Raw genomic sequence first — 12445 nt, 5'->3', positions numbered from 1 at the left:
GTGTGTCTGCCTTTGAGTAAATACCAAAAACCCACTTAGGATATTCCACACCTCATTTGACTCCATGCATAGACGACCACTCTGATCTTCAAGAGGGCCAATTTTGCCCCTTGCTGACCTGTGGTATGTGGGATGTGCACGTTTTCCCCATAACCAGCTCGGTTTCCCTTACGTGTTCCAGGTTCCTTCCACATCTCCAAGATGGCTGGGTCTGTAGGTGATTGGTCAATGTAAGTTACCCCTCGAGCAGTAGAATTTGGGGGAGTTGATGGGAATGTCGGAGATTAGATCTGAGTAAATGGGTTGCTGGTGGTAAGCACAGGTTTGGAGGGGCTGGTGCCAATTTGTATGGCTCTATGAAATATTGGGAAACATCCTGTGCTCCTCTGGTCTGGTCCTCTCAACAACTCTCAGAACTGGCTAAAAGCAACAGTGTTAGGGTGGTGCAAAGACAGAACGTAGCACCAAATATAACCTACAGGGACCTGACTAAATTCAGCACATTGGCACAGTGATCAGAGAATGGTGTCAGCCCTTTATGCCACACTCACTGTGAATACTGTCAAATCCCAGGGCACTGGCCCCAAACACACTCACTGTGAGTACTGTCAAATCCCAGGGCACTGGGCCAAACACACTCACTGTGAATACTGTCAAATCACAGGGCATTGGCCCCAAACACACTCACTGTGAATACTGTCAAATCCCAGGGCTCTGGGCCAAACACACTCACTGTGAATACTGTCAAATCCCAGGGCACTGGGCCCAAACACACTCACTGTGAATACTGTCAAATCCCAGGGCACTGGGCCAAACACGCTCACTGTGAATACTGTCAAATCCCAGTGCACTAGGCGCAAACACACTCACTGTGAATACTGTCAAATCCCAGGGCACTGGCCCAAACACACTCACTGTGAATACTGTCAAATCCCAGGGCACTGGGCCCAAACACACTCACTGTGAATACTGTCAAATACCAGGGCACTGGGCCCAAACACACTCACTGTGAATACTATCAAATCCCAGGGCACTGGTCCCAAACACACTCACTGTGAATACTGTCAAATCCCAGGGCATTGGGCCCGAACACACTCACTGTGAATACTGTCAAATACCAGGGCACTGGGCCCAAACACACTCACTGTGAATACTATCAAATCCCAGGGCACTGGGCCCAAACACATTCACTGTGAATACTATCAAATCCCAGGGCACTGGGCCCAAACTCGGTGACTGAAGGTGATCACTGGCCTCCTGACTGCAGCACGGAGCAGTAGACTGGGAGACGTGGCAGAACCCTGCTGTGGCCAACTGCAATGATGAAGCAGCCAGACCACCCTGACCGTGATCCCTACAGCATGCGAGATGGGGCGAGACTCGCCCACACATTGGTGCAGTTATTACAGAAAACCCCAGCTTGCAAAGACTTCAGAGGTGTCCGTACCTGGAAAGTGGTCTGCAACTGCACTTTTCCAAGCTTCCTGTCCTGCTCCTGACCACTTTTGTTGCGGTCTCAAATCCCCCAGTAATGGGGTGTAGCCAGCAATATCATGCATCCTTCACCCTACCATCCTTTCCCTACCTCAATGGGACAAAGTTTCCAGAACCCACAGCAAGTGCTCCCGAGGCAACTTCTACATTTCTGTTGCTATTCCCAAAAAGTACATCTTTTCCTAAATTATGCTCCCAAGTTCCTGCCTAATTATGTCATAATTTGACCTCCCCCAAGCAAATACTTTCCCATACTGTCTGCTCCTTTCTCCCTTTCTCTGTCCAAGGCTATCGTAAAGTGCTCACCCACTAAACGATCTTCCACCTGACCAGGATTATTGCCTAGTCTATACCCCTCACAGTTCATTTGCCTCTGAGTTTTTGTGTCAGTACACTTTTGATAACTATGTACAACTCTTGGGTTGTTTTGTTTCATTTGTAGGTAGGAAATATGACATAGATGGAAATTTGCATCAGTGGTGGAGTAATGACTCGATTTCAAACTTTGAAGCCAAAGCCAACTGTATGGTGAAGCAGTACAGTAACTACTACTGGATTTCAGCAGGTCTGAAGGTAGGGTTATGGTTGAAGTGAGGGTTTTTTAAGGGAGTGCAGCCTCCATATCGGAATCAGAATTGGGTTTAATATCACTGGCATACAGTGGCATGCAAAAGTTTGGGCACCCCTGGTAAAAATTTCTGTTACTGTGAATAGCTAAGCAAAGTAAAAGATGACCTGATTTCCAAAAGGGATAAAGTTAAAGATGACACATTTCTTTAATATTTTAAGCAAGATTACTTTTTTATTTCCCTCTTTTACAGTTTCAAAATAACAAAAAAGGAAAAGGGTCCAAAGCAAAAGTTTTGGAACCCTGCATGGTCAGTACTTAGCAACACCCCCTTTGGGAAGTATCACAGCTTGTAAACGCTTTCTGTAGCCAGCTAAGAGTCTTTCAATTCTTGTTTGGGGGATTTTCACCCATTCTTCCTTGCAAAAGGCTTCTAGTTCTGTGAGATTCTTGGGCCGTCTTGCATGCACTGCTCTTTTGAGGTCTATCCACAGATTCTCGATGATGTTTAGGTCGGGGGACTGTGAGGGCCATGGCAAAACCTTCAGCTTGCACCTCTTGAGGTAGTCCATTGTGGATTTTGAGGTGTGTTTGGGATCATTATCCTGTTGTAGAAGCCATCCTCTTTTTCATCTTCAGCTTTTTTACAGACGGTGTGATGTTTGCTTCCAGAATTTGCTGGTATTTAATTGAAATCATTCTTCCCTCTAGCAGTGAAATGTTCCCCGTGCCACTGGCTGCAACACAAGCCCAAAGCATAATTGATTCACCCCCGTACTTAACAGTTGGAGAGGTGCTCTTTTCATGAAATTCTGCACCCTTTTTTCTCCAAACATACCTTTGCTCATTGAGGCCAAAAATTTCTACTTTAACTTCATTAGTCCACAGGACTTGTTTCCAAAATGCACCAGGCTTGTTTAAATGTTCCTTTGCAAACCTCTGACGCTGAATTTTGTGGTGAGGACGCAGGAAAGGTTTTCTTCTGATGACTCTTCCATGAAGGTCATATTTGTGCAGGTGTCGCTGCACAGCAGAACAGTGCACCACCACTCCAGAGTCTGCTAAATCTTCCTGAAGGTCTTTTGCAGTCAAACGGGGGTTTTGATTTGCCTTTCTAGCAATCCTATGAGCAGTTCTCTCAGAAAGTTTTCTTGGTCTTCCAGACCTCAACTTGACCTCCACCATTCCTGTTAACTGCCATTTCTTAATCACATTACGAACTGAGGAAACAGCTATCTGAAAACACTTTGCTATCTTCTTATAGCCTTCTCCTGCTTTGTGGGCATCATTTATTTTAATTTTTTAGAGTGCTAGGCAGCCACTTAGAGGAACCCATGGCTGCTGATTGTTGGAACAAGGTTTGAGACAGGGTATTTATAAAGCTTTGAAATTTGCATCACCTGGCCTTTCCTAATGATGACTGTGAACAAGCCGTAGCCCTAACAAGCTAATTAAGGTCTGAGACCTTAGTAAAAGTTTTCTGAGAGCTCAAATCTCTTGGGGTGCCCAAACTTTGCATGGAGCTTTCCTTTTTTTCCACTCTAAAATTGTACAAAACAAAAATAATACACTAATCTTGCTAAAATGTTGAAAAGAATGTTTCATGTTTAACTTATTTTATTTGATTGTTTATGAATATGGGATACTGTGATTGTATCAGTGTGATTCTTTAGTGCATTTTCTGCTACCTTATTTTGATTTATAATGAGTATCCTTATGAATTGTTTTTGTGTATATGAAGTTTAATAAAAAATATTGGAAAAAGAAAGAAAGAAAGATCTTTATGACTTTTGGAGATCAGATCATCTTCTACTCACTTAACTATTCACAGTAACAGAAATTTTGACCATGGGTGCCCAAACTTTTGCATGCCACTGTATGTTGTGAAATATGTTAACTTTGCGGCAGCAGTATAATGAAATACATAATAATAGAGAAAGGAACTGTGAACTACAGTAAGTATATAAAAAAGACTATAAGACATAGGAGCAGAATTAAGCCATTTAGCCCATTGAGAATGCTCTGCCATTCAATCATGGCTGATCCTGTCATGGTCCGGTCCATGAAGTCGGATTCCAGTTCACGGTCCGGTCTGTGGACTCAGAACTCCGGGTCTTCCAGCTGTCCCTTGTTTGAGTTAATCATAGGGACCTGATTCCCATCTTGGGGCTTGGAGTATAAGTAGCCTTGGGGTTGAGTGTGAGCTGCTGGTTTGTTTCGTCAGTTCCCCTGGGAGCAACCTGCCGGTGGAAGGCTAAAGTGGCCACTTGTCATCTTTAGGCCGTGTTGGAGAACCATCGCTTCATGGAGCCTTGCTGTCGGTAGTCGGAGCTGTCTTTGCCGTATGGATTGGGCTGTTTCCTGGACCAGCTGAGTGGCTGCCAGCCACTCTGAGCTAGGTAGGGATCCAGCTGTTTCCGTAGCCAGCTGAGGTTGCTGGCTGAACTGAGACTCGGAGCTTCCCCAGAGCAGAGATGGAACTGTCTGTTGTTCTTTGGTGTTGGTCTCTTCCTGTCCTCGCCTCCATGGGGTAAGCCAGGCCATTTTACCGTTGCCCTGCAAGAGGGCGGAGGGGGAGATTGGTCTGGTCTTGTCCTTGCCTCCGTGGGGTAAGTCAGGCTGTTCTGCCATTGCCTTGCGGAGGGTCCTGTCTTGTCTTGTCCTCGCCTTTGTGAGGTAAGTCAGGCCGTTTTGCCATTGCCCTGCGGGGGGATCTGTCTTGTCTTGTCCTTGCCTCTGTTGGGTAAGTCTGGCTGTTCTGCCATTACCTGATGGAGGGACCTGTCCCACCTTGGTGTGGAGATGAAGTTGAGTCCTGGCTTGTCTTAGGATAAGTCCCGGCTCTATGTTGATGTTCGGTTCCCAGTCTGTCTCTGAGCTCCAAGAGCCCAAGCCTGGAGGGTCCCAGGCCAAGCTCCAAGAGCCCAAGCCTGGAGGGTCCCAGGCCAAGCTCCAAGAACCCAAGCCTCGAGGATCCTCAAGAGCAAAGACCCCAGCCTGTCTCTAAGCTCAGGCCCCTAGACCCCAGCCATGTCCTGTCCTGAAGCCATGTTATGTCCTTGCCTGGTTCTGGGGTTTGAGCCCAAGGCAAGACCCAGGTTCTGGGTCCTTATCCAGTCTCAGGCTTGGGGTCCAAGCCTTGTCTCCTAGTTCATGTTCCTAGTCCTGGTAACGCTTTCCCTAGCCCAAATCTGTGTTCTTGTCCCTGCAAATGCCTGTATCCTGTCACGTCCCTACTCCAGTCGTCATGTTCCTTGTACTTCAGTGTCTGTGTTTCGCATTTGGGTCTGTTCCCAGCACCCCATTGTGACAGATCCTTTTATCCCCCTCCTCAGCCCCACTCCCTGACCTTCTCCCCGTAAACTTTGATGCAGTGCCCATTGCTCTGCCTTAAATATACCCAACGACTTGTCCTCCACAGATGCCTGTGGTAACAAGTTCCACAAATTCACCACCCTCTGGCTAAAGACATTTCTCCGCATCTCTGTTTTGAACCGATGCCCCTCTATCCTGAGGCTGTGCCCTCCTGTCCTAGACTCCGCCACCATGGGAAACATCCTTTCTACATCTACTCTGTCTAGGCCTTTCAACATTCAAAAGGTTTCAATAAGATCCCCCCTCATCCTTCTAAATTCAGGCAAGTACAGACCCAGAACTATCAAACATTCCTTGCATGATAACCCTTTCATTCCCAGAATTGTCCTTGTGCCAAAACGATTCACGATACTCAAGGTGAGGCCTCAGCAGTGTCTTATAAAGCCTCAGCATCACATCCCTGGTTTTTATACTCTAGACCTCTTGAAATGAATGCTAACATGGCATTTGCCTTCCTCAGCACTGACTCAACCTGCAAGTTAACCTTTACGGTGTTCTATACAAGGACTCCCAAATCCCCTTGCATCTCAGATTTTTGGATTTTCTCCCCATTTAGAAAATAGTCTGCATGTTTATTTATATGAATATTAAATAGTTAAACTAAGTAAGTAGTGCAAAAATAGAAATAAAAAGAGTAGTGCGGTAGTGTTCATGGGTTCAAAGTCCATTCAGACATTGGATGGAAAAGGGAAGGAAGCAGTTGCTATATTGTTGAGTGCGTGCCTTCGGGTTTCTGTAACTCCTTCCTGATGGTAACAATGAGAACAAGGCATGTCCTTCATGATGGATGGCTCCTTGATGTTCTGGATACTGTGCAGACTAGTGCCCCTGACGGAGCTGACTAAGTTTACAACTCTCTGCAGCTTATTTCAATCCTGTGCAGTACCCCCAACCCCACACCAGATGGTGATGCATCCAGTTAGAATGTTCTCCATGGTACACTTATAGAAGTTTGAGCATGTCTTTGGTGATAGATCAAATCTTCTTAAACACCTAATGAAGTATAGCCACTGCCATACCTTCTTTGTAGCTGCATAGATATCTTGGATTCAGGTTAGATTTTCAGAGATATTGACACCCAGGACCTGGAAGCTGCTTGCTCCTTCCACTTCTGATCCCTGTGAGAACGGATGTGATATGTTAGGTCTAAACCACTCTTCTTGCCCCCTCCACCCACTTCATTGAGTGGAAAAGTAAATTGTGCAGAAGATATGGAGAGTCTGCAGAGAGATACAAGTAGGCAAGGGTCTGAAAGATGGAGTTCAATGTTGGTAAATCCACTTTGGAAGGGCATATGAAAGAGCAGATTATTATTTAAATGGTAAAAAATTGCAGCATGCTGCTGTGCAGAGAGACTTGGGAGTGCTTGTGCATGAATCACAAAAGGTTGGTTTGCAGGTTCAGCAGGCTATCAAGGAGGCAAATGGAACGTTGGCCTTCATTGTTAGAGGGATTGAATTTAAGAGCAGGGAGGTAATGCTGCTTCTGGATGGGGTACTGGTGAGGCCACATCTGGAGTACTGCATGCAATTCTGGTCTCCTTACTTGAGGAAGGATATACTGGCTTTGGAGGCGGTGCGGAGGAGGTTCACCAGGTTGATTCCAGAGATGAGGGAGTTAGACTATGAGGAGAAATTGAATCGCCTGGGGCTGTACTTGTCACAATGGGGTCATTGGTGGCGGACTCAAATGCAAGACACAGACACTGAAGTACAAGGAACAGGACTTGACTAGAGTAGGGATGTAACAGGATACAGACAAGGAGCAGGGACAAGAATGCAGACTTGGGCTAGGACAAGGACTAGACAGGGAACCCAGACAGGGAACTAAGAACTAGCAGCCTGGGCTAGGGAGAGCGGGACCAGGACTAGAAACCATGGACTAGGAGACAAGGCTTGGACTCCAAGCCAGAGACTGGACAAGGACCCAGAACCTGGGTCTTGCCTCGGGCTCGGACCCCAGAACCAGGCAAGGACACGATATGGCTTCAGGACAGGACATGGCTGGGGTCTTGGCTCCTGAGCTTGGAGACGGGCTGGGGTCTTGGCTCCTGAGCTTGGAGACGGGCTGGGGTCTTGGCTCCTGAGCTTGGAGACGGGCTGGGGTCTTGGCTCCTGAGCTTGGAGACGGGCTGGGGTCTTGGCTCCTGAGCTTGGAGACGGGCTGGGGTCTTGGCTCCTGAGCTTGGAGACGGGCTGGGGTCTTGGCTCCTGAGCTTGGAGACGGGCTGGCGTCTTGGCTCCTGAGCTTGGAGACGGGCTGGCGTCTTGGCTCCTGAACTTGGAGACGGGCTGGCGTCTTGGCTCCTGAACTTGGAGACGGGCTGGCGTCTTGGTCTTGAGGCTTGGAGGCTGCTAACTCAGAGGCTGGAGCTCAGAGACAGACTGGGAACTGAACGTCAAACATAGAGCCGGGACTTATCCTTAGGCAAGCCGGGACTCAACGTCTTCTCCACGCCAAGGTGGGACAGGACCATCTGTCGGGTAATGGCAGAACGGCCGGACTTACCCAACAGAGGCGAGGACAAGACAAGACAGGTCCCCCCACCCTCAGGGCAATGGCAGAACAGCCTGACTTACCCCATGGGGGCGAGGACAAGACATGACAGATCCACCGCCCCCACAGGGCAACGGCAGAACGGCCTGACTTACCCCACGGATGTGAGGACAAAACATGACAGATCCCCCCCAACAGGGCAACGGCAGAATGGCCTGACTTACTTACTCCACGGAGGCGAGGACAAGAGGAGACAAACACCGAAGAACAACAGACATTTCCATCTTGGCATCGGGGTTGCTCTGAGCAGCAGTTACGGCCAGCAACCTTGGCTGGCTACTGAAACAGCTGGATCCCTACCTAGCTTGGAGTGGCTGACAGCCACTCAGCTGGCCCAGGAAACAGCCAAATCCATACCGCAAAGACAGCTCCGACTACTGACAGCAAGGTTCCATGAGCAATGGTTCCCCAACGCGGCCTAAAGATGGCAAGTGGCCGCTCTAGCCTTCCACTGGCAGGTTGCTCCCAGGGGGTCTTGACAGGACAAACCAGCAGCCCACACTCAACCCCAAAGCTACTTACATTCCAAACCCCAAGATGGGAATCAGGTGCCTATGATTAACTCCTCCAAACAAGGGACAGCTGGAAGACCCGGAGTCCTGAATCCACGGACCGGACCATGCGCCGGAATGCAGACTTCACGGGACCAGACCATGACAGTACTCACTGGAATTCAGAAGGATGAGAGGAGATCTTATAGAAGCATATAAAATTATGAAAGGGATAGAGAAGATAGAGGCAGGAAAGTTGTTTCCACTGGTAGACGAGACTAGAACTAGGGGACATGGCCTCAAGATTCGGGGCGGGGGGGTGGGGGGATAGATTTAGGATGAAGATGAGGAGGAGCTGCCCAGTGAAGCAGTAAACATATTTAAGACAAGGTTGGATAGATTTTTGCATAGCAGGGGAATTAATGGTTATGAGGGAAAGGCAGGTAGGTGGAGATGAGTCCATGGCCAGATCAGCCATGATCTTATTGAATGGTGGAGCAGGCTCAAGGGGTCAGATGGCCGGCTGCTGCTCCTATTCCTTATGTTCTTATGTTCATTCTCACCCTTGTACTCCCTCAATTCACTTAAATCTTCCCTCACTTTCTCCATCACCCTATTCTTTCCTGCCTCCCTCCATTGCCTCACTCACACCCACACTCCCTCCATCATCCCATTCCTCCCTGCCTCCCTCATTGCCTCACTCCCACCCACTCTCCCTCCATCATCCCATTTCTCTCAGTCCATCATCTCACTCTCGCCCACACTCCCTCCATCATCCCATTCCTCCCTGCCTCCCTCCATCATCTCACTTTCACCCATACTCACTCCGTCATCCCGTTCCTCCCTCCCTCCATCGCCTCACTCTCGCTCACACTCCCTCCATCATCCCATTCCTCCCTGCCTCCTTCCATCATCTCACTCTCGCCCATACTCCCTCCATCATCCCATTTCTCTCAGTCCATCATCTCACTCTCGCCCACACTCCCTCCATCATCCCATTCCTCCCTGCTTCCTCCATCATCTCTCTCATCCACACTCCCATCATCCTATTCCTCCCTGCCTCCCTCCATCATCTCACTCTCGCCCATACTCCCTTCATCATCCCATTTCTCTCAGTCCATCTCACTCTCGCCCACACTCCCTCCATCATCCCATTCCTCCCTGCCTCCCTCCATCATCTCACTCTCGCCCATACTCACTCCGTCATCCCATTCCTCCCTGCCTCCATTGCCTCACTTCCACCCATACTCACTCCATCATCCCATTCCTCACTGCCTCCCTCCATCGCCTCACTCCCACCCACTGCACCGGTCCAGTTACATGCTGGAGAATATAGATCAAATGCACGATTGGCATGGAGGAATTGGGCAGAAAGGCTGGTTTCCTTGCTGGATAACTCCAGTGGACTGGAATCCTTACAGGATTCTGTGGGAATCACAGGCAGCTGTGGGATTGTGTAGGTTTGTAATGGGAATTGAACACTGATCTGTCCTTGAGATGGAGATAGAGATGATGAAGGGAAGATATGTACGAAAGCAGGGTGGAGACTGGCAGCAACGATGTGCCAATTTTCATTCCGTACGAGAGCAGGAAGATCATCGACGTCCCAGAGAAAAAGGTGAGGAAGGAGCTCTAACTGAACTGGAGCCAAGACTGTTCCATGCATTCCACAAGATGTGTATGTGGAACTTGGACCCAAATATGTGCCCATGGCTGCACCTTTGACTTAGAGCGGGTGAGTGGTTACAGCAGAACTTGCTCAAAGTAAGGATGAGTTCAGCCAGGTGGAGGAGGCTGGGTCAGGAAGGTCTTTGATCACCTTTACCTGACTCAGTGTTAATGTATTATCTTACAACACTCCTCAGCATCAAGGTGGGATGTTTTATAAGATGCTATGGAAATGTGCATCATAGTAGTTTGAGTATTTCTAAAACCAAGTCTTCAATCTTGTGCCTTGTAGGTAAATGGTCAACAAACACTAGCAGAGAACATCGCTGACAATGCTGCTGTCCGCCTGGCTTTCAAGGTAGGTGAATGTCACTAACGTCAATGAGATTTTCTTCCAAGTGTTTCCCAAAGACGCTAAATATCCTGTACATTTGACCTGCACTGGTCACCTAGACTGATCCCTCCTTGGGCTTACAGATTCATAGAGCATCACAGCATGGAGATCGGCCCTTTGACATAACAGTCCATGTTGGTCAAGGTGCAAGTCATATTTGTCTACATTTGGTCGTTATTCTCCTAAACCTTTCCTATCCATCTATTTATCAAAATGTCTTTTGAGTATTGTTATTGTACCTGCCTCAATCACTCCCTCTAGCAGCTTGTTCTATATACAGGCCAACCTGTCGGTGAAAAAGTTGCCACTCAAGTCCCTATTACATCTTCCTTCCCTCACGGTAAAACTATACCCTCCAGCTCTTGATTGCCTTTCACTGGAAAAGAAGATGGGTGTATTCACCCTAGCTATGCCCCTCATAGTTTTATACCCATCTATAAAGTCACTCCTTAGTCTCCTGTGCCCCAAGGAATAAGGTCTTAGCCTGTCCAACTTTCCCCTGTAACTCAGGCCCTGAAATCCTGGTAGCATCCTTTGAAATCATTGTTGCATTCTCATTAATGTGGGTTGAGGATCCAATTGTGTTTGATGACTCCTCTGCGGAGTACTTTGCGGCATTTTGCTTGAAGGTAGGAAAATTTGCTGCAGTGCATCAGGAGGGAGAGAATCTGCAATAATAATACAGGTGAAGTCTTCGCTGGTATTTTGATTGGTGGGAATGTATGCAGCTCACCTCACCGCCTCCTAGGCTCCTGTACCCTTCCCCACAGAGCTGGGGAGACACTGTCAGAGCCAGCCAAACTGAGCAAGCTTGCTCAGCTTGCCATGTTTCCTGACCTCATCACAAGTGTATATCAGCTGAGTGAAACCTGCACCTCTTCCTGTCGTCACTACATAACCGGACAATGCAGGGCAGTTTGAATGAAAGCCCCATTCCCAATTTAAAAATGGACAATGCAGAGCAACACGACTGAGGAACAATGAAAGGGAGGAAAGAGCGGTAGAGAGTGTGCAGGAAATGGAATTCCATTCCATTATTAATGACTGGAATTTTGCCCTCCAGGCCTATCGGAAGTGGGTACGAGAGGAGAAAGGAGGCAGAGAAGAGGCACTTCTCCCTGGCCTCAAGCTGAACCATAATCAGCTCTTCTTTTTAAGTCATGCTCAGGTGAGTAATATTTAGATTAGATTAGATTATGAGGAAACACAGTCCTCTTTTATTGTCATTTAGTAATGCATGCATTAAGAAATGATACAATGTTTTTCCAGAATGATATCACAGAAACACATGACAAACTGAGACTAAAAAACTGACAAAAACCACATAATTATAACATATAGTTACAACAGTGCAAAGCAATACCGTAATTTGATAAGAACAAACCATGGGAACGGTAAAGTCTCAAAGTCTCTTGAAAGTCCCATCACCTCATGCATCAGCCCTGGCCCCAGCAACAGGCAATGGGCAAGGCCGAGGATTTGGGGCCTTCCCTCCGGAGATTCTCAATTGCACAGTAGCAGTGGCAGCAAAGCAGGCATTTCAGAGGTTTCTTCAGATGTTCCTCCGTGCTTCTTCACGTCTGTCTCTATCAAATCAGGATTGTGCACGGCATCCTACTTCACAGATACGACATCAATTCGGAACGGCAGCGTGCGCTGCGTCGTGCTGCCATCTTCTCCCTCGCATTTCACACAAATACAAGATTATAAGAGCCTCTCAAACCTGCAACCAAAATCATGGATGATCTACACCAGACCTCAACTTGTTTTATGGCCAGTTCTCCGTGACCCCAATTTCTCCACTTGCAAAAGTCTATCTGCACTTGCTTTTAAACACGTAACAAACTGGCCTCAAACTCTCCAGAGATTCACCACCAACTGTACTCAATGACTGCAACC

General features: G+C 47.8%; 1 protein-coding gene across 1 annotated transcript in view; it reads left to right on the top strand.

Moving 5' to 3' along the window:
* Positions 1-12445, top strand: part of phex (phosphate regulating endopeptidase homolog, X-linked) — an 87967-nt gene that overhangs the window by 65116 nt on the left and 10406 nt on the right. Inside the window, exons 14-16 of the mRNA XM_072259725.1 lie at positions 1937-2067; positions 10445-10510; positions 11610-11714. Coding sequence (XP_072115826.1) covers positions 1937-2067; positions 10445-10510; positions 11610-11714 — 302 coding nt within the window. The remainder of the gene's footprint in view (positions 1-1936; positions 2068-10444; positions 10511-11609; positions 11715-12445) is intronic.

The sequence above is a fragment of the Mobula birostris genome, chromosome 6 (assembly GCF_030028105.1).
Source record: "Mobula birostris isolate sMobBir1 chromosome 6, sMobBir1.hap1, whole genome shotgun sequence".
NCBI classification, from domain to species: domain Eukaryota; kingdom Metazoa; phylum Chordata; class Chondrichthyes; order Myliobatiformes; family Myliobatidae; genus Mobula; species Mobula birostris.
This window is presented reverse-complemented; position numbering and strand designations above follow the sequence as displayed.